At 37.2% G+C, this 21125-nt stretch overlaps 1 protein-coding gene across 10 annotated transcripts in view; it reads right to left on the reverse strand.

Annotated features, from left to right (window-relative positions):
- Positions 1-402: 402 nt before the first annotated feature.
- mical2b (microtubule associated monooxygenase, calponin and LIM domain containing 2b) overlaps positions 403-21125 on the reverse strand; it is a 385618-nt gene continuing 364895 nt past the window's right edge. For 4 of the 10 annotated variants that reach the window (XM_032586523.1, XM_032586534.1, XM_032586545.1 and 1 more), the window contains 24 exons: positions 19075-19169; positions 18693-18761; positions 18448-18576; positions 17691-17852; positions 17317-17583; positions 17095-17217; positions 16239-16613; positions 15925-16026; positions 15715-15807; positions 14689-14875; positions 14486-14559; positions 14104-14179; positions 8205-8360; positions 7571-7621; positions 6476-6576; positions 4700-4924; positions 4378-4547; positions 3907-4286; positions 3388-3461; positions 3215-3304; positions 2497-2587; positions 1962-2070; positions 1796-1869; positions 403-1711 (listed from right to left, as the gene is read on the reverse strand). In XM_032586523.1, coding sequence (XP_032442414.1) covers positions 1491-1711; positions 1796-1869; positions 1962-2070; positions 2497-2587; positions 3215-3304; positions 3388-3461; positions 3907-4286; positions 4378-4547; positions 4700-4924; positions 6476-6576; positions 7571-7621; positions 8205-8360; positions 14104-14179; positions 14486-14559; positions 14689-14875; positions 15715-15807; positions 15925-16026; positions 16239-16613; positions 17095-17217; positions 17317-17583; positions 17691-17852; positions 18448-18576; positions 18693-18761; positions 19075-19169 — 3494 coding nt within the window. In that variant the 3' untranslated portion in view covers positions 403-1490. Of the gene's footprint in view, positions 1712-1795; positions 1870-1961; positions 2071-2496; positions 2588-3214; positions 3305-3387; positions 3462-3906; positions 4287-4377; positions 4548-4699; positions 4925-6475; positions 6577-7570; positions 7622-8204; positions 8361-10056; positions 11868-14103; positions 14180-14485; positions 14560-14688; positions 14876-15714; positions 15808-15924; positions 16027-16238; positions 16614-17094; positions 17218-17316; positions 17584-17690; positions 17853-18447; positions 18577-18692; positions 18762-19074; positions 19170-21125 lie in introns of those variants that run through there. The other 6 variants (XM_032586552.1, XM_032586562.1, XM_032586578.1 and 3 more) reach the window with 6 other exon arrangements.

The following is a 21125-nucleotide window of genomic DNA, read 5'->3' on the forward strand; positions in this document are numbered from 1 at the left end:
GCACAAGATGCAGACACACAGGTCAGTGGTCCTCAATCATGGTCCTTAGGACTGACTCCTTCATCTTTTAGATGTTATACTCTTGCCACATGAATATGACAAGTTCAGGAGAAAACGAAGAGATTCCACACCTCTGTGTCGTTCTGAAAGATCCTTCAAGACGACCTAAGGTGTTTAAGGCTAGACAAAATATACAGTCTGTCTTGTGAGCCCAAGGAGTTGTCCAGGCGGTATCCTAATCAGATGCCCAAACCACCTCGCCTGACACTTTTTGATGGAGAACCGCAGCAGCTCTGCTCTTTTTGTTCAACTTTTTTTGCAAAGGGAATGGTGCAAAAGACAATCAAGAATACACCCCTCACCTTACACACCCACAACAAAATCACTGCCACCAAGACTGAGTCATTTCAACAGTATTCAAACTGTATTTTTATTGAAGAAATGTCACCCATTTGACCCACTCAAAACAAAACAAAGAGCCCTGACACACAACTTTAATTAGACACGAAATAAAGATTAATTATTTAATTCACAGCACATGAAAAATATTTCTCAAAAAAACATGAAATAATACCAGTGTCACGACTTGTTCCAGAACTAAAAGTGTAAACATATCACTCATATTCCTATATGTATACATGTAGGTCTTTAAGAGTGTGATGAAGCCATTGGCAAACAAAATGTAGTAGCAGTAGAACAAAACAGCAAATCTCACTGCTGATAGAGAAGGGGAGACGGTGAATATCTAAATTTAAGACACATGAGCTCCTTCTGCAAAGTTGGCTAGTGGACTTTGATTTAGAGGATGGCAGTACAGTTTCATCCAGTAGTGTATCGGTTTCACACTCTGAGACTTTACCTCAGAGGTTTAGGGAGAAGCCATACCTCTTGTGTCATTGTCAGGGTGCAAATACTATTCTGTTTTTTTTGGGGTTTTTTTACAATATTCAAGCACAAAAGAAAATAACAGGATCACGTTTTCACAAGAAATTACAGACGGGTGCACAGCAGCACAAAGTGACCAAAAGTAATTTGTACACAAGGTATTTCTGAAATCAACATATCCATTGTAAACTATTTACACAGTGCAAATTATAAAAACCTCAGTAAAGTGTCAAGTCTTGTGGTCTCCACTGAAGTTATGCATTCATAGTTGGCCTTTTACAGCAAGGCCAACCTTAAGGCTGGAAGCAGCCTAAAGTAGTCATCCAGGCAGCCATATTATTATAAGTTTATTCTATATCTACTTATAGACAAATGTAAAACAACCTCATTGGCAGAGATGTTTTTAGCTGAATGTTGTTCCTTATTAGTCTCAAAATTAAACACAGAAACAAAACCAAATGAAATTAAGCTTTCTTATGCTGAAAAAATGTCCTCAGCTGTCAAAATATGTGCATCTACGCCACATCCAGATTTAAACCGTAAAAATAGGATAGATGCAAACTAGAAATTCACACGGTTGGCTCAACATCATCGACAACCAGTAATCATTCAAGCTTCTCCTGCCCCCAGGTGTCGCTCCCTTGAGCCCAGTGGAACTCGTAGCCCCTGGACAGCACCAGGCTTTCCAGGTCCTTGTCTTCCGCCCTCTCCTTCAATCTCTGCTCCTCCAAAATGGAGACTAGCATATCCCGTTTCTCTACTGTCCTCATGATTTCAGCCAGGATCTCCATCTCCTTTTGCAGCTCAGAGGCGCTTTTATTTGTATCTAAAAGAACATCAATAAGAACAGAGAAAAATTAAGTGTGTATTTCTTGTCCCTGACCATAAAACCATCTGATGAAGGACTTACCTTCAACTGACATTCGGCGTCTTAGATCTTGTTGCAGCCGGCTTTGTGTGTCTTCCAGCGCGAGACCCTGGGCACTAAGATAAAAGAGTTGTAGTTCCTTAATGTCAAGCAATCTTAACTGTACAGTATATTTTTACATGCAGGTGGTCTCTATGCTGCCACTCACAAGATCATGAGTTCCGACTCGTAGCGCGCCAATCGATTCTTTTCCAGAACCAGCTCAAACCAGGCCTGATAGAGCTGGGCTTCGTCACGGTCGTCAGTCTGATGAGAATCTGTGAAGGGAGGAAATACAGTAAGAAACAGGGAAGACTTGGAGTTGTGTGAGTGATTCTATGTCAGCTCCACAAGGCCATTGCTGGGAGAAATACATCAGACTTTGACCACTCACAAAGGCAAGTCTTCACTGAAAACTCCACTGAAGCACAAAGCTCTCTACTGTGAAAACATGAATCAATAATGAAGTCTTGGTGTCTGCTGTGAATAAAACCATTAACTACATTGAGGCTTTTAACCAGACAGACGTTACAAGAGAATTCTTCTTTCTAAACAGTCTGAGGAGGACTGTGCAGGCAGTGCAATTACAGAGGAGAAAGGCAAAGTTTTGATTGGAATTCCTGTTTAAAGCTGGATGGCTTAAAGCTTCTAGGCTTTAAAGGAAGTTAGGAGGGATTGATCTGAATCTGTGCACAAGTAAGTACCTTCTCCTCTGATGATCTTCTCTATTCTCACTCCTTTTTCCTCCAGATCGCGCTGTTTCTCTTCCACCTCCTCCAGTTGTCTCTGGATTATCTGCACAAAAAGAAACACATGAGGGTTAGAAACAAGGTAGGTAAATAATGGAGATAGGGTTTTAGTTTTCAGAAGATAAAATTTCTACCAGTACTTTTTTTAAAATAGCAATTCCTATGCCTATCTTCAGAATTCAGGAAAATACTGGCAAGAAAGCAAAAGAAACTGACATGAGAACATAATGATTTGTTTACAAATTAGCAAAGAGGTGAATTAACAGAGCCAATTCATATGTTTTAAAAAAACTTATGTTAAAAAAAAAATTATTCTGTCAAGTAATGCCATCTACAAACCATTTTTTTATTACCAATACAATTTAAAAAGGTTAAAGTGCATTGCCTTTCTTCTGCAAACATTGGTGCTACAAGTGTCATTTAAATTCATGTACATGCAAATATGAGAAAATAACTACAAGTACAACAAAAAAGGAAAAAAAGGAAAACATTTCACCTCACTGAAACTTAGTCATCAAAATAAACACTGTGTTAAGAAATACTCATCCAACACAAAAAGCTCTACAGTCTGACAGATACCAGTCGTATTCACACTTTTATAAGGTCACACTTTAGATGGAGTGCTTTGAAGCAATGCCACAAATATCTCTATATAGAGGAAATAAAGGAGCACCTGAGCTTGGTGAAGTCTCTTCAGTTGTTCTTGTTTAGCCTGCTGGGCCGCAGTCTTTTCTTGCTTTTTCTTTAATCTCTCTGAGGACAGCTGGAACATGACCAACAACACCTCTCAAACACAGTCCACTGGATTCGGATGTCTGCCTGAATGTAGACATCATTTGTACAAACCTTGTTGGTGGACGTCAGGTTTTCACTTTCATCACCACTTGAGGACAGTTCTTCCAAACTCTGTTCACTAGAGGCTAGACATATAAAAAAAAAAAAAAATCAGAAAAATTTATTATTTTCTGGAGGGATCTGAAAATAGCTGCACAGATGTCTCCATCTGACCTGATGGAGCTGGAAGAGCACCGCAAAAAAGAACAGGCAAAACTGCCTAAAGATGAGCTAAGCTTGTAGTATCAGATTCAAAAAGACTTGAGGCTGTAATTGCTGCCGAAGATGGATTAACAAAATTTTAAGCAAAGGCTGTGAATACTTATGTAAACGTGTCTTCCTGGTTTTCTATTTATAATACATTTGCAAAAATCTCAAACTTTTCCCCATATTGTCATAATGGGGTAATTGTGTGTCAAATTTTGAGGAAAAATATTAAGTTAATATAATTTGGAACAAGGCCGTAATACAACAAAACATAAAAATTGTGAAGCGCCGTGAATACTTTCCAGTTGCGCAGTGTAGACTCACCTTTGTTTTTCAGGTTAGACAGAAATGTCCTAATTTCCTTTTGAGCTACCTGCTCCTTCCCTTCACTCTCCGATAGGCCCCTCTTCCTGAGCCTAAGAGATGAAAACAAATCTACCCTTTTACGGGGCAGCGAACAAAGTTCGTCTGGCACCCCTTCAGAGTCTCTTCGACTTTTTAGGGACACCTGCTGTAATAAGGACGGCAAGTCTCGCCCCTCCCCCCACGGATCTGTCCCCACAGAAGCCCATTCGACACCACACATGCTTGTTCTCCTCTCCGCTGTCGATGACCCTGAATCTACATGGCTCAATAGTGAGCAGAAATTAGATGCTCCTTCAGACATGGGCCTTTGTTTACGTGGAACGTTACATTTGGGTCTCCTATTAAGACAGAAAGGACAGAAATTTCAAATGATGTTCCGGTTAAAAGTTTTTAGGTGTCGAAATAAAGTCAGAAAAAAAAAGTACAAACATTATAACAGCAGCCTTGGAGCTGCTGGGTTCACTGCTCCCACTAAAGGTCCTCCTGAAGGCATTAGCCATGACCTGGATAACAGAGGAAGAAGACGCTGGCATCTGGCACCGACTTGCTGTTCCGATCTGGCTCGAGTTTGACGGAGGCTTATCTGCTTCTGCTTGTACCTGATAAAACATTAGAAGAAAGAAAAAATGTGGCCAACATGATGTGAAATTAATTTCTCTCACATTTTTAAATCTCGATCTCTGAAGGATCATATGGGAAAAAATATTAAAAGCATGAAACAAGTTTAATCTTTACTTTGTGAAATCCTCACCTGATCTTTATGCTGAGAAGTGTTTGTTGTGCTGCTGTTAATGGGAGTTTCTTCTGGATTCAGACCCTCTTCCCAATTCAGAAGCCTCTCTTTGTCAGGCTGGGATAGTAACAGCCGCCTCCTAGGAGCCGATGTGCTGGAACCTGATTTCATTGCAGCCAGTGGCTCATCACTCTTCTTACTTTCCTCAGACAGAGTCTGTGTATCTGCTTTTGGTTTTGGCTCCTAAAAAAACCCCAAGGAGACTAGTTAAAATTAAATTATGTTCATTTTACGTCATGATCTTGAATTGCTTAAGTTTTTGTTTCCACTTTTTATTATTTCCTTATAAGTTGTTCCTTTAGCTCAGTGTTTTTAGAACTTTCAGGCCAACATTGAAAGTGTTCTTAATGTTTTGCCTGGTGAAATAAAATTGTAACAAATTTTCCTTGGTTATTCTTTACTTTTTCATCATCTCCCTTCTTGTTCCTTAACCTTCTTTCCTCAACCTGCCTGCTTGGTCTCCCCTCACAGCTGAACTCTCTTAATTTTGATCTTTAATTTCTCATTTAAAGATCAAATTAAAAATGTAAAAATTGTATGCAGTATAGTTCTAGTCCGTTAATCTGTACTTTCCAATACATCCATTAGATTTTATTACTTGAAACAAACATTTCTGATTTACAAACAAACTTTTTATATCCCTCAATAGAAATTGCTTCTCATTCTTCATGTGCAAATGCCACAAGCTCAGGGATGTTTGAGGACTCTTATGTTGCAATTGTCTTCCTCAAATTCCACCAAAGATTTTAAATCAGGTTTAAAAGCCATTCTAAGATGTTCTTCTTAAGTTTTGGTTGACTAAAATGCTTGCTTGAGGTTATTTTGTTTTTCTAGAAAATCCAATGATCACCCAGGTTTAACTTGTCCAAAGACAGCATCCCATTCTTAATGTTCTGGCATTTCTGGGAAGCCAAGAAGCACAATAGAAAATAAGGACTGTCAGATGATTTTTAGCAATTTCTTCCACAGCCTAGCATGTTGTTAGGTATTCCATGGGGCTTAAACATGACAATGATGCAGCAAATACCGTTTCTTGGCATCTTAATTTCTGGAACTCTTTACCTAATGCTCTTTGGCTGTGATAAAATTAGCTCTTTTTTTTGGACTTTGTTTGCAGGGTGGCATTACAGTCTCCAAAGGCTTGATTATGTTTTAGCTCTAATTTGGGACATAAACTGACAACTTTAAAAACAATACACGAGGGTTTGACAAAACCAGGCAGACAACTGCTTTTTGATACTGAGACACGCATGTTAGTTTTTGATACATTGCTTGCAATGCTTTGGGAATTGAATGTTTATGTTTAAGGCTATAAAATAAAATAAAATAAAAACATAAGCTTTTAAAAAAAAATCTTCAGTTAATACAGCTGGGACAGTACTGCTGGGAACATTTTGTTTAGAGAGGAAAATGGTTTTGTTTGTCTGCTTTTACACAGCTGTCTTACCAGATTTCCTACTGTCCATCACTGTCATCTTGGACCAGACCAAATCATGTGATTAAGCCATATTAGTGTCATCAGTTTAGTTTTTTTTTCTTTTTTAACTAGTTCTTTGGAAAAGAAAGCAGTTTTAAAAAAATAATTTAAAAATTGGTCCTTTGAATGAGCTAAAGGGTACTAGCAGTTATGATTGCAATCCTTACATAGAAAACCAGTGCCTTGTTTCACACCCTCACACTACATTCAAGTAACCTGGATGCAAAAAAAAAAAGATCTTTTTAAATGGTACCCACACTACGTGTCTCAGTTGAGGTGATTTCTTCAAAGTCAGAATCAACTTCATCAACAGTTTCTGGTCTTGAGCGGAAGTGTTTGATGAAGATCAGAGGGAATGCTGTGCACAAAGACAACAGAAAACACAACATTGCCAAAAGTTCAGCAAATAATTAGATGTTTTTGGCTCTACTTCTACAGTGAGCCATTTTAAACAAATCATATAATGTAAAATGCACATACACATGCGTGCACACGCAAGAACTCTCAAAGATTGGGAGCAGAGTGGTGCTGTGGTTCTCCCCAGTGACCAGACATGTGTACTTTATATCAAAGTGACATTTGTGAGAGAAGATGGTGAAGGGCACAAACAATGAAATCAAGCAATAGAAGAAGAAAAACAAACTGAAATAGGAGCTAAAGTAAAGTAAGGTTAACCAAATTAATGCTGAGAGACTAAAAGAAAATTTTAAAAAAGTTGAGCTATGGCGACATCTAGAGTTGAATATGTAGCACAACAGTTTTTTAGTACTATTGGTTCAATCTTCTTCAATCACTAAAGTGTGTTTTTAAACATCATATGCTTAAACATCAGCATCATAATAATTTGGAATATCATTGAAAAAAGGTTTGAGTAATTCAAATCCAAAATGGTAAACTGGCATTATGTAGAGCCATATAATGATTGATCTTTAGTGTTTAATAATTTGGATAATTGGGGGGTATTATCTAAGACTAATAAATAAATAAAGTCTTCCAGGACATGTAAACTATGAGCACTTAGTAGCACAATGCATCTGTATTACTTTTGGACTTTTACTTAACACTGGATTCAAGGAATGCTTGTTAGTTACGGTTCTACCAAAAAAATAAAAAATAAATCAGATCAGCATTAATTCACTCTGCAGCTTTACAAGCCACATAACACGGCCAGCTGTTAATAGTGAAACAAGGTAATAATTTCTATGAACCACAAAGACATCAAGCAAAACAAATAGTTTACATAAAATAAGATAGAGGTTAGTAACAAATCATAGGAATCAAAGGTTTAAGCTGTTTAACTTAGCAAGCAAAGAGAAGTAGGGCAGAGTCAGTAGAAACATTCATACACTCACTTGCTCGAATCTTTCGTTTCCATCGATTATTATGTTTTGTGTTAGAGTGACCTGCAGACCAAATGCAATCAAATGACCCGTGAGGAAATGTTAGGATTCACCCCCCATCGAGAACAGATCAACAATCCAATAAATACATGTATGAAAACCCAAATTAAGGTCTCACTGTGTGACTGTAGACCCAATCTTTAATAATGTTTCATTCTCTGAATCACGGTTGGTTCAGAAAATCCAAAAAAGATATTCTGAACGACGGAAGGTCTTTAACATAAGTCCATTTGCCTTCTACTCGAGAAGTGAGGGTTTTCTAAAGCCAAAGTCTTTGTCTGCAATTGGTAAGACAGAGATTTAAGGAAATGTGGGACAGTTTTGTCAGAACATTTTTAGCCCAGAGAAATCAACAATAAACACTTGTTGAAACACCTGATTAGTTCCAGACCCACAGACAAAATGACAGAAAGACACAGGGTTAGGGACGTTGCACTAAGTGGATATGTTGAGAAACTTTCTCAACAGAACAACCTATACATATTAAAACCTAGATTCTCCGTCAGAGAGGCCAAAAAAATTGGATTTAAACAGTTTCTTCAGTTTCACAAAGTTAAATGTTGGACCACATTAATGGTGTACTGACCTTTAAGGCCATCCTGGTTTCTGGCTGTAGCACCTTCTCCCTTTTTAGGTCCGATGATGCAGGAAGCCTCCAGAGCATCAACGCCCATTTCTGTATCCTCAGGAAATCGTTTCAGATCTTTTTTCAGCTGATCTGACTTCATGCTGGATGCCTCACCTGTAAATAATTACAGTGTGTGGGCAAATTTTTTTCCTGACTCCAAACAAACATTAGTTGTTGCTGGACTGACAAGTAAGACAGTACACCCTGTTACTTCAAGAGTCATATGCATCAGGACTACATAAAAACAATCTGGGCCTGTATTCTCAAAGCTTATAATGCCATCATTTTAGTAAAATTCAGAGAATTTGTGGAATTTTAAGATTTTTCTTCGGTCTTAAGAGAGTTCACAGCATGACACAATGTTAGAAGTAGTTAGGAGGATTTTTAGTGAGCCTAAGAGTGTCATAAGTAGTGACGATTCTAGAGCTGTTCAAACAGTAGGAACCACTTCTGTCCTGTTTATTTTCCACGTCTTTTTCTTGATTTTATTTTGGTTATCCTGCCAGACCAAACAAATTTACTCAAGCAGATAATCTCATTGAATTACTGACAACTGAGCATTACATTAATACAAAATCAATGAGGTAGTGAAATTACTAGCATGACTAGAAGCTGTGATAAATCACAAAAATTATGATGTGCATAAGGTGCAATCAAAAAAGTTGATCCTGTGTGGCAATTAATTGTCTGACAAACTTTTCATAATTTATTGGATGGTTTGTACTTTTGAATTTATATTTCAAACCTAAACTTTCATTTTTATTATGTTCTGATGTAAAACCTTAAAATTAAAAGAGGGTGTACTTTCTTCTTACCGTATATGGCATGCATTCTGACATATATTCACAGTTACTCTGATATATTTAACAACATTTTTTCAAGATTTCACAAGTACTTTCAATCTAGGTATGTAATCCACATAACACATGAACATCTTCTCCTCTAAAAGTCACATAGGCTTATTAAGCAACTGTAGGTACAGAAAAACAATCTGCAGAGTCTAATTTACAAAGTCACAGTGATATAGTTTCATGTACAAGCACCAGAAAGTTACACACATTTATATATATGTATATATCATGTGTACTCACAGAGTAATGAAGTCAACAATGTACAGAATCTTTGCAGAGGTGATTCCACTCGGCCACAGCAAAAAAAATTAAAAACATGTTGGCATAAACATTATCCCGGTAGGAATACTAGACAACAACTCCTTGTTTTGTTAATGAAGAGGTGTTTACTGAGTGTTCTCAAATTGGTTAGATTTTTTTTCTGTTTTATTTATGAGGAAAAAACAGAGGAAAGGACAGAAAAGACCCATTAGTAAAGCCCACAAAGAAACCGATAGAAGCATACTGATGAGATTCACTTCAGTCCTGTTCAGATTGGTTGGGGTCAAACTCTATAACTGAACTCTTTTTTTATATACTAATTACGCTTTTGCATGACGGCCAGCCTTTCTCTCAAGCTGTTGCATTTAGGAAATCTTCAATTTTGTAACATTTTGTCATAAGATGGATAGAATTATATCCACTTAAGTTGCTGCAAAGCTCAAGCATCTGTGTCCTCTTAAAAAATAATAATAATAAAGCACGCGTTAATTGTTAAAGGCTGTGATCATGAGCATGATTTGTGTGGGTGATGTTAGGTCAACTCAAAGAGTTGGAAGAAGAATTTACATTAAACAGCTTACAAAATGTGTTAATTTTGCTGGTATAGAGAATAAGTTGTGTGAATGAACCCCATTGTGAATATTTGGTATTTTGGAAATAATGCAATTTAACTGATGGGTAACAAATAACACTGCAAATGAATATTGCAATCAAATACATTTATTTGTCAATAGTTATATACACAGCTTCTAAATGTCATAAATTAAGCAATTTTACAAAATTTGTGTATAATAGGCAAAACAAAAATTGACTGACAGGCTGCAATGATACAACTGTGAGATAGAAATCGTACCGCTAACATGAGTTTTCAGGCAGGGTTAGACAAAAAAAAGCTGCTGTCTAATTATTTCCTGACCAAAGACTAGGAGGTACATGAGAGAGATCTGGAGAGGGGTGCAGGAGTGGGAAGGTTTCCTTCTGAAACAGAGGGAACCACAGACAGACCACACACATGTGGAGACATGTTACTGTCAAATGGGCCGAAGAGAAGGGGATGCTGCTGATACATGAGTGGCAGGAAAGACATTCAAAAGCTGTTTGGACAGATGGTCAGGGTAAAGACGACATGGACAAGCATGGCACAATATCAGCGTTAGAAAGGTTGTTCTGGATAACACAACAGCAAATGAATTACTGAAAAAGTGCCTGCATGTTCATCAACAACTTTGGAAAATGGTCTGATTTTTATAGTGAACTTCTTACATTTTTTGATTAAGTCACATGAAAAGACCAAAACTGTGAAAGACCTGATGAGAAATCAATTCTGTGTTTCCAAAGCAGAATTAACTTTTAGATACAATTATCCCAGAGCTTAAATGCTGCTGTAAGCAAACTTAAATTATAACCAGGATAGGTACTTAATCAAAGGCATAATGGTGTGTTATCTTTGTACCCTGAAGTTGGAAATACAACTAAAACAGCTCCTTAAGTCAGAATCCCTATGAATGTTGTAGGCGCTTGAGATGCACACAAAGTATTAAAATTGCCTTCTGTTTATTTTATTAACTGATTTAAATACTGATTTAAGTGTTTAAACTAGAACAGGTAAGTATTATGGACAAATCTAAGTTTGTCAAGATGCCAACAAAGAGGACGGATTGCTACTAGGAAATGCAGCGTTGTCAAATATTTTTAATGTGTTAAAAACAACAGAAAAAATTAGGAAAACTGAGTTTGTAAAAGTATGACATTTTGAAATTTAGGAACACTAACTCTGACTTCTGCAACAAGTTAAACGGCACATTACTGTCTATAAACTCATATCAAGAATAGTTTTTTTTGTAAATACAACAGTTCCAGAAAGAAGGTTTTGTGGTGTTGTTGCTGATCTCAAACTAAGTTATGGCCAAGCAACATAAGCAAACCGTTTTCAAGGAAATTTTTATACAAATCTTTGCACTTTTTTTCATTTAAACTGTTCTGAATTACTTTAACTTAAGAATGGGAATAGTAGTGTAGAAAGCGCATCTATGAAACTAACTGACCACACTGATAGCACAGCAGCATTTTATTTAGCTTTGGTTTATTAATGTGATTTGACAATAATTTAAAAGTAGTGACAACTACATACATTGCTGAAACATTTAGAAATACTGTAGGAAATGGCATCAAATAGTTTATTTAGCAGCTAAGTGATTGTGGCAATTCAACACAGGCACAGTATTAGATTTGGTGTTCTACTCAACAGTGCACAATGCTACAAATACTATTTATAGTCTTCAACATGCCAGGCTTGAGGTTCATGCTGGTTTGTGATTAGTTATCTTGGTTAGTTAGAAAAAAAAAATCAGATGGAGCTACAAAAGGCAGCCAATGCAAAAGCAGTACAACAAGATCTTATGACCAAATCTGGCCAATCGTCACCTTCACTGCTGGCAGGAATCAGCCAATCAGAATGTGCAGCATTGGAAAGTTGAAACAGACTGAACAAAATGAAGTGAAACAGAAGCTGGAAGACAAATTTTGGATTGGAAAATAAATGAGAGGTGGAAAAAGACGGAAAAGGGGAAACAAAATGTTCAAAGGTTTTGAGAAAAACATTAATAATACTGTAAGATTTAGTACAATAAAACATATACAACAATAAACCAAACATAAAAGTAGCCATCAGTTACAGTGCGTCACTTTAAAAAAAAGAATATCACTTAACAAAATAATTATAAAATAATTAAATTATATGTAGCCTATTATGTAAATAGGCTTTTTAGCTACATGAGAACATCCATGTTAAAGATAAGGCTCATTGTTTTGGTTTGCATGAAATATAACTGGAAATGAATATTTACTCATTTAAGAAAAAAAGAATTACTTCAAAAAGAAAGTTAAAAAAAATCACAAATTAAATGTTCACAATAAAAAAATAATAATAGTACCATGTTGTTGCTAATAAATTTGTAAAATTCTAAAAAACAATTGTTCTAAACAGCCTACCATAAATAATGAGCCTTCAATCTTAAAAAGTAAGAAACATATCTTTATAAACACATTGTGTAAATACTAGAGCTTTTGATTACTTAAAATCCTTCCACATTTGATAATGAAAAAATAAAATACTGTTTTGGCATTTCCATTGCACAACTCTGGTGGGCAGTGTTAGAAAGCAGACAATTGAAACAAGTTCTCGCACATCACTGCCAGAAAATCAAAATCAAAACAGAAACCACACTCTTTACAGAATTTTCTTGATAAGAATTAGGACATGTTCCAGGTTACAATCTCGTAATTCAGGAAAACTAACATTTTAGGCAACTATAAGACAACAAACTAGACAACAAAATTAAGTGAATCTACGTCCTGGATCCACATCACCCAAGACTTATGGAGTCACACTATGGAGTGAAAGTTTCCTGGAGCATGCCCACAAATCAGATATTAATTAAGCAGGGGAGAAAACTCAGGCCAAAGGAGTTATTGTTTTGACATGCGTCTAGCAGGTTCTATAATAGCTAAGCTAGCTTATCTATGTCCAGAGTCTTTAATAGAAGTTTTGAAGCACCTGTATGGGTCTCAAGTAGTTAGTATCTTAGCACAGAAGTCAACAGTCCAAACAACCTCAGATTTGGGGATTGAGGAAAAATGTAAATTCGCTTCTAAGCTAACCTGCCTTAAGCTAACATCAGTTAATAAGCTAGCTACTTTTTTTATTTTGGGGGGGGGATCAAATATCCCCTATCCAAAATTAACACTCAATTTCCAAGCTCTACGCTCAATGCTTTTCATCTCATCACTTTTCATGTCTCTATACTTAGTCACTTAGTCTATAAAAATTGCTGTGTTAGCTGCAAAGCAACCCCTGGGGCTGAGCTCTACACCCAAAAAGGGTGTTTTTACTTTCATATTTGCCTCCAAATATGGAGGCAAATTAGAAATACTGTAGACTTTATTTTTTCCACTTCACGGGTGGAACAAATAAAGTTGATCCACAGCATGGTCAGAGGACCCAGTGATTTGTAGCACCACATTTATTTAGTAGAGAAAGCCCCAGTGTATGTCAATTTGTAATGCAATTCTAAATCATAAAAGTAAGTAAGAGAATTTGCTCAAACTAATAGGAAAGTTCAGAGAATGAGTCATCTCAGACTTTTTCCATTCTCTCTAGCTGTTAGCAAGAATCCTAAATTTCCTGTTAATTCAAGCTGCAACTGTTGCTGTCTACTGCGGGTAAGATACTGACTGCTCGAAACTATTCAAAAAAGCCACATTTATTATCCACTAAACAGAAGCAGTGTGTCTCAATAAAGTAGGTTTTTGAGATCAATAGTTTACAAAAAGTCTAAATAACTGAGGAGATTTTAAATGTAGAAAGTGAAGGTAATAATTGGAGCTTTGACTTAAATGAACCGCTACTGATTAGGCTGCAAAGAGGTAAATATCCACCTATTAGCCACATATCAGTACATCATTCCTCTCCTAGGCAAGCCGTTGGTTGAAGATTTGCTGCTGAGCCAGTTGGGACTCCTGGTAGATCTGTCCCAACATCTCATGCATCATGCAGAGCAGAGGACAGCCAAGGCTAAGCAGCTCAAACAGGAATATATAGTCCTGTGAGTAGCTCCTGACGTGGGATCCCACAGCTGTGATAGACTCACACACACTTCCCAACAGCTGTTGAGGCAACACACACACAGCCCGACCAGCACGCCTCGGCCAGCTCAGACCGCGCTTAATCAAGGAAACCAGGGTACCTGCGGGTTGGACGGCGCCTGTGGCTGAACAGATCCCGCTGTCCATAGACGAGGGTTTCAGGTGGCTTAGGTTTTCCTGTAAAAATCCAGATAAAAATGAAAAAAAAAATCAGTGCACATGCCTCTACTTAAAGTAGTAAAATAATAATCTGTGTTTATTTTTTCCTTCTCAATTTCCAGTTATGTTTGTGAAATAAATTTAGTGGAAAGGTCTTTAGCAACTTTGCAAATCTATATAATAAGAATTTTAATTGTTTTGTTCGAGCTCAAGAATTTTTCACTTAATGGATATTGTTCTATATTTATATTATCAATATCTTATTTTCTGCTCTTAAATAGCCGTAAAAGCGTGAAGTAAAAGTTACTTGAAAAGCCATCTTACCGTTGTTCTTCTGAACCTGCCCCAGCTGGTGCTGTATTGACGCTGGGCATAGTGAATCTTGCAATAAAACTTTCCTGTAATGAAATAAAACAAAGAACAAACATTTTTATTAAAAAAAGTTTGTAGGGCTTGATTTTTTTTTTTTTTTTTTACAAATACTACTTATTTTGATATAAGAATCAGCTATGATGACTCAGACGTACTCTCCTGTGAATCAAATGTGTGTCCACCCAGACGGAGGGTGCAGTTGCAGACGTCACAGCGGAAGCACTCGCGATGGAAGAAGTAGCCTTCAGCGCTGAGCCTCTCCATCACGTATACCCGTTTGGAGCAGAAGTGGCAGATGTCGCTGCCACCGAGTCCAGGAGGGAAATCTTTACGTACCACACACTGAGGGGAAAAGACCAGGCAAAGGTGAAGTAATAAGAAAAATGCTCTACTGAGAAGTTGCTTGGTGTTTTTCTCCAGACACCTTTAAAAAATGAAAATGAATATTTAAAAACAATGACTCGTATATCAAATGTTAAAAACAAGAGTTATATAGGGGGAGGGGGAGAATTCAATTAGTCAAAAAAGGTAAAATATGCATCAGTACTAGGTGAGAAAAGCAGCACAGCACACCAACAGCCGATAAAAAAAGAAAAAAATACAAAGGCAGAAACAGGTCACTACAAATTCTAAAATTAGTGATAATTTGGTCTTAACTTTTTAGGTCAGAAGTATTTTGCAAGTCTATGAATACATGGAGACATGTTGAAAGTAAGGTTTAGTGTCAGAAGACTGTATTTGACAACCACACACACAACCAGAATGAAAGGGTATGAAAAGTCACAATGAAATAGAAAAAAAAAAAACATGAATGTTGGATATCTAGGTAAACCAGACTCCAGGGTAGAATTGTACCATTCTCATCTTCAGATATTTGCAGCTTCTTGAGCTTTTAGCAATATGGAGATTAACTGCGTCTGTGGTTTACCTCGCAAAAAGAAAGTTAAAATTTGGGCTTTAAGGTATGCAAGTAAACATTTGCAATAAATTCTTGAATTTGTTTAGACTGTGTACACATCTAAAACCATGTGTACACTCATGCAACTGGAATGTATTCCTAGCTTTTAAATTCCCTGGTCAGAAAACTAAGGTTGAGAAATATTTGTTAGCACGCCAAATTTTCACAAATCACATTAGTATAAAGTCTGGATTAGTTTTTTAACCATTTACATGCATCTTACCAGTGGGGCATTGGGCCTGTGATCTGTCTCATAAAGGACGGCCAGTTTCTGAGCTTTAGCATCTATTGCTGATGATACCTTTCCAACTACTCGCTAATATTTATACACAGAAGAAAGAAAAGACAAATGGGAGTGGAAAAAACAGAATTTATCAAAGGTTATAGTGATGTGCTGTTGAATTGTGTTTGGACTTAGGTGTAGGACTTGCACCTCTTTATTGTAATTAGGAGCTCCAGAGGGACAGCTCTCAGAGCGAACAATTGATTTTGGATTACTTCTTCTGGTGCGTTCACCCTCACAGGCTGCAGTGCACTAAATGAACACCACATGGTAAAACTTCTGTAAGGCATTGTATACTACATGATCATAAATGTTGGTAAACTACCAGTATATATATAGTAGAAATTATTGAATATAAAACTAAAAAGGAACACATGGCTGATTTAAGGTAAAACTAATGTATTTATCTAATAAATATTCAGGAAACAAAAGTATTTATGTAAAATAACCAAGAAACCTGTTACCTTAGAGGGATCCTTCTCAGCTAGTTTTAAACTACATCCATGAACTTTCTGTTGCTCATTTTCCACATTTTTTATCCTCTCGAGATTAGTGAAGACACTCTGACTTTTACCAATGCAAGACGAAGAGACAGAAGAACATGTTTTGTTGCTGGATGTGAATGTATCAGGATGAGAAGAAGAGTTTGGCTCAGTTTTTTCAGATTCAGAGCAGGACAGAAGAGAGGAGGTCATTTTAGGTTCAGAGGTGAAACAGGTCTGAGCGACGGGATCGGGAACAGGGTGGACCACAGGGAACATGGTGGAGCTTTTAGATGGAGACAGAGGAGGAGGAGGAGGAGATGGTGTGGAAGGAAAGGAGGAGGTACATGACTCCACCTACAGAGGCAAAGAAACATGGATATTACAGACCAAGGAGAACATCAATAACTTGTAAGGTAAGGTAATTATCAACACTTTCAGTCCATCGCTACACTTAAAGGATTTCGGTAAAAAAAGATATATATTTCTAATTATTTGGAGAAAACTTCAAAATGATGATTCTGTAAGGATGTACTTAATGTAAATCTCTATCTTAAGTACATCCTAAACTCTACAGAGGAGTAAGAATATTAAAATTAACTTGTCTGGATTATGTCGTTTTACAGATTTCCTTATTTCCCTGCTTTTGATGCATTTTTCTGCCACAGCAGTTATTTATTTTGATATTTGTATATTCCTACATTTATTGTTGATGTTAACATTCTCCTCCACAGACATCCACTCTAATTTTAGAGAGCCTAAAAAATTCAGAAACGGGCAAAGAAGTCATGCTTTTTTTGGATTATTTTAAATACCAGCATCTGATCTGATACAGAACCTGTGAAACAGATAGAGGAGCAGGTGGTTTGTTGGACCCATGAAACATGGTGGACAGGAGGACAGCTCTCTCTTTTATACTCCTGCGTGAAAATTCTCTAGTCGACAACCTCTGATTTTTAGTCTATGGAGAAAGTAAGAGGTAATCAAAGCAGGAAGAAATAGAGAGTGAGATAGTGCATACGGGGTAATTTAATGTATTTAAAGGTAGGATTAAATTCACCTTCTGCTCAGATGCATCACATGACGGATCAGAGTCCGAAGCGGACAGATCAGATGAACAGGTAGGACGGTTTGGGGAGTCTTCTGTGTTTGGGGTGTGCTCTGTGTGACAAAGTTCAGAGCCAAGAACACTTACAGGGATCTGAAAGTGTGAGGGCGATGGAGAACGACTTTGGCTGCTCTGATCAAAATATGAGTTAGAAGAGAGGAAACTGGTCTGCTGAGAAACCGAACTGGGATTCTCCAGCAACCGAAGGTAGATTGAAGGCTGGAAACAGGAGGATGAGGAGGGGTCAGACAGGAGGACAAAGGATGAGTTCACAGAAGTTAAATGAACCCTTTTCTTTTAAAATACAGGGAGATACGAGACAATACCTGCCATTTGGGACAAGATGGAGGAAGAGGAGAAAGAGGTTGGATATATTTGGGTTTAGCAAAGCGGGGGTTTTCTTCCTCCTCCTCCTCCTCATCTGAAGATGGAAAGATGGTGGAAGGAGACAAAGGAGGAGAAAAGGGAGGACTAGATGGGTCCTTGGACTGTTTCAAGGATAGAAAAGCAATAAAAATGTTATAAAAGGTAGAATAAAAGAAACGAAAACATTACTAGAGACCAAAACTAGCACAAAAAAGAAAATATAGGTGCTAAAGTTAGATGTCATATATTAAGAAAACATGTCATTAACTATATTGATGAAAATTTGCACAAATTAAACACAGAAGGTTGACAAAATAATTTTATATAAAAGCAGAATTACATGAAAGTGAAAGAAGCCAGTTATTCCAGTTACTGGCTTCGCTTCAAAAGTTCAAACTTCTACCCAGCAAAATTTATTTGACCTTGTTTATCAATTAAGGCCCATCAGTAATTGTTTTACTATTTAGAAAGTCTTGGTCTCGTTGCCAACACAGCATACAGCAACAAAGATAACACACACACACACAAAAAAAGACCAAAACAAATAGTGCCAAAAATCCAGTCTGGAAGTTCACCTACTTATCATACTTTTTATCACCTTAGATATTTGAGCGTCAGGTAGTTCTTTGGTTATAAATGTTTGCCTGGCACTTTTGTTCCAGTTTTGTTGTTTCAAAAGCGTAACTGAATAAACTTGACCTCTAATGTTATTCTCACCTTAGTGTGCACCTTTGCTGTTGAGGAGTTCTCCTCAAACTTGGCCAGCAGCTGAGTTGCCATAGAGCGGACCTTGTTCTCCCGCAGCTCTCCATCTTCACCAGCAGGTGGCGCACTATGGCAGGACAACTGAGGCCAGAGAGGAGTCAGATTCAGAGCAGAGCTGGCTGATGAGTTGCTTTGTTAACCTAAACCCTTCAAGTTTTATTAATGCTTTAATCCAAAAGACTTTTCCAGATGAATACCTCTGTGAGGTAGCCGCTTCCTTTCCGTCTCCGTTTGTTCACAGAATCATCCTCCGCTTTCTTCTCATCCTAGAGGAGCCCACATTACAGTTTAACTCACAGAGGAACTAATACACCTGTATTTAAATAATCCTAGCATAAAAAAACAAGCATACCATCCATTGATTACTTCAAAAACAACTTTACTGTCCTTCAGGAAAATGGATACTAAACTTTAAACGGAGATTGCACTGAGATTGTATTGCACAACTTCTCTACCTATGGCTTCTCTAATCAAATGCTGAGATTTGAAGGAGTACATAGATGTAATGGCAAACTGCTACACTGTTGGGATAAAAGATAATGTCTTGCATGCACTTCAAGGAAATGTTAAAATTTTTACCCTGGGTATCCTCTTCCTGGGCAGAGGCAAGTTCAGCACTTTGTGGTTGGATTTAGGTGGATATTCTTCACCATTTTCATCTGGCTCCTTGGGGACTGTAGAACAAACAAACAGCAATTATTGGTTATCAGTTTCAGGAAGCATTAATGTTGCAAGAGAACGTGTGACTAAAGTTAAAGTCTCATAATATATAAAACATAATACTATGATATGTGTACATTCAAAGCGAGTGAATGGGTGAATCTAGTGTGAAGTGTGATACTAACACAGGCCATTTACCATTACAGGTCAATTGCCTGAATTTTTTGTAAAATTTATTATTAAAACATATAAAGCTGAGACATCTACACCACTTACTCATCAGTTCTTCCAACCTTTGTGCAACACCTGTGAGGTTTGACAAGTGGTCTTGTCCAAAAATTGTCTCTCCATTGGAGAAGACTTTTGGGTCATTATGAAACAATGGAGACATTGAACTCAGGAGAAGAGCAATTCAAAGACCTGGGAAAAGTTTTTGCAGTGTCAGAAGCCTAAACAAATGCAAGCATTTATTGCTATGGCCACTACTGATAACTCAAGCAGAGCTAATAGCCAGGCTGCTGCAGTCATAATTAGTTGTGGTAGCATGATTTTGAGCCAAATTGACAAAACCAAAGTAATGAACATTACGGCAGATGCCGTTTGAGTTTTTCATCTTTCTTTCCATCCTTCACCTGGGCAGTATTTGCCTGAAGTGACATTTTAAAGCCAAATGACATGAGGACCAAACTCTAGATTGACTCAAATTTTACATTGAATTAATTGCAGGGTATGTAATTAATGAATCACATTTTAATTGAAAACCATAAATAGACAAAATAACTAATATTTTCAACTAAAAAACACCTTTGCTACTAAATTATTGAATAAATAGATATTTGAGCTCAACAACAAATATTTATTGTTTTACATAGGTTGTTTAAGTTATTCAACTATCAGATTGGTGCAAAGGGCTATTATACCCATTCAGCTTTTAAATGCTCCAGGAACCCCTGATCACTCATGCAACCTCTTTGAAACAAAAACTTTTTGGAAATGTAGAATGTGGACACTGACATTGGTACTGGGGACTTCTGTGTTTGCTTTGGACTAATATGTAAACAAAAATGCAATTACCGTAATTGTGTTAAAACCTCTAGCAAGTTAAAATCTATATCAATTAATCAATCAAAATTAATGCAATAAAGTCCCAGCCCTCATTCTGACAGAATGTTTCCTTAAAGTAATGTTTTACTGGATTGATTATTTTACTGTGGTTCAAGTCTCTGGAGTAAAATACTGTCTGATTGGAGAAGGGTGAGACTTTCACTCAGCAACTGAAGTCAACTACTGCAAGACTGTTTCGTATACAATTGGTGACTTTATAATAGCCACTGTATGTAGAAATTTGATAGCTGAAGCCCGCACAAGTACTTTCAAAAGAACAGATAGCAATATTGCTGAAGTAGCAGTTTTTAGAGGCGGCATCTGAATTCTTACTGAACATCTGAGAGTAAACTAATATTTACAGTGGAAATTATTTGAAAATAATATTTTTTTAAAAAAGAAAACAAAAACATGCAAACCTCATTCACATCCTAATATAACCAACCAACCTCCACAATAATCTGGGAGTAACATCCTACCAAACGGACTGTGAGAATGCTCATTTACAGTCTGTAATTTTTCCTGGCTTTCAGAGGTTTGAATTACAGGGGCGATACAGAAGTCTGCTGAACATTTAGAGCTACATATGAAAACTGAAGCTGAGGCAGTCGCCAGCAGTGGTGGAGGGGGCAGAGAGGAAAGCCTCTGGAGTTACATGGATGTGATCGGATAGGCTTCCACAGACATAGCATGCATACCAGTATGGTTTCTGGCAGGGACCAACCTGACCACAGTTGTGTAACATGCAACTGAAGCCTGTGTGGCAGATAGAAAGGAAAACGTGCTCACAGTCCTTCAGGCTCTAAAGTGTTTGATAAGGTGCTGCATTTGTCATTTGCGCTGGCTAGATAGGAATGACTATCATT

This window comes from Xiphophorus hellerii, chromosome 2 (genome assembly GCF_003331165.1).
Source record: "Xiphophorus hellerii strain 12219 chromosome 2, Xiphophorus_hellerii-4.1, whole genome shotgun sequence".
NCBI lineage: Eukaryota > Metazoa > Chordata > Actinopteri > Cyprinodontiformes > Poeciliidae > Xiphophorus > Xiphophorus hellerii.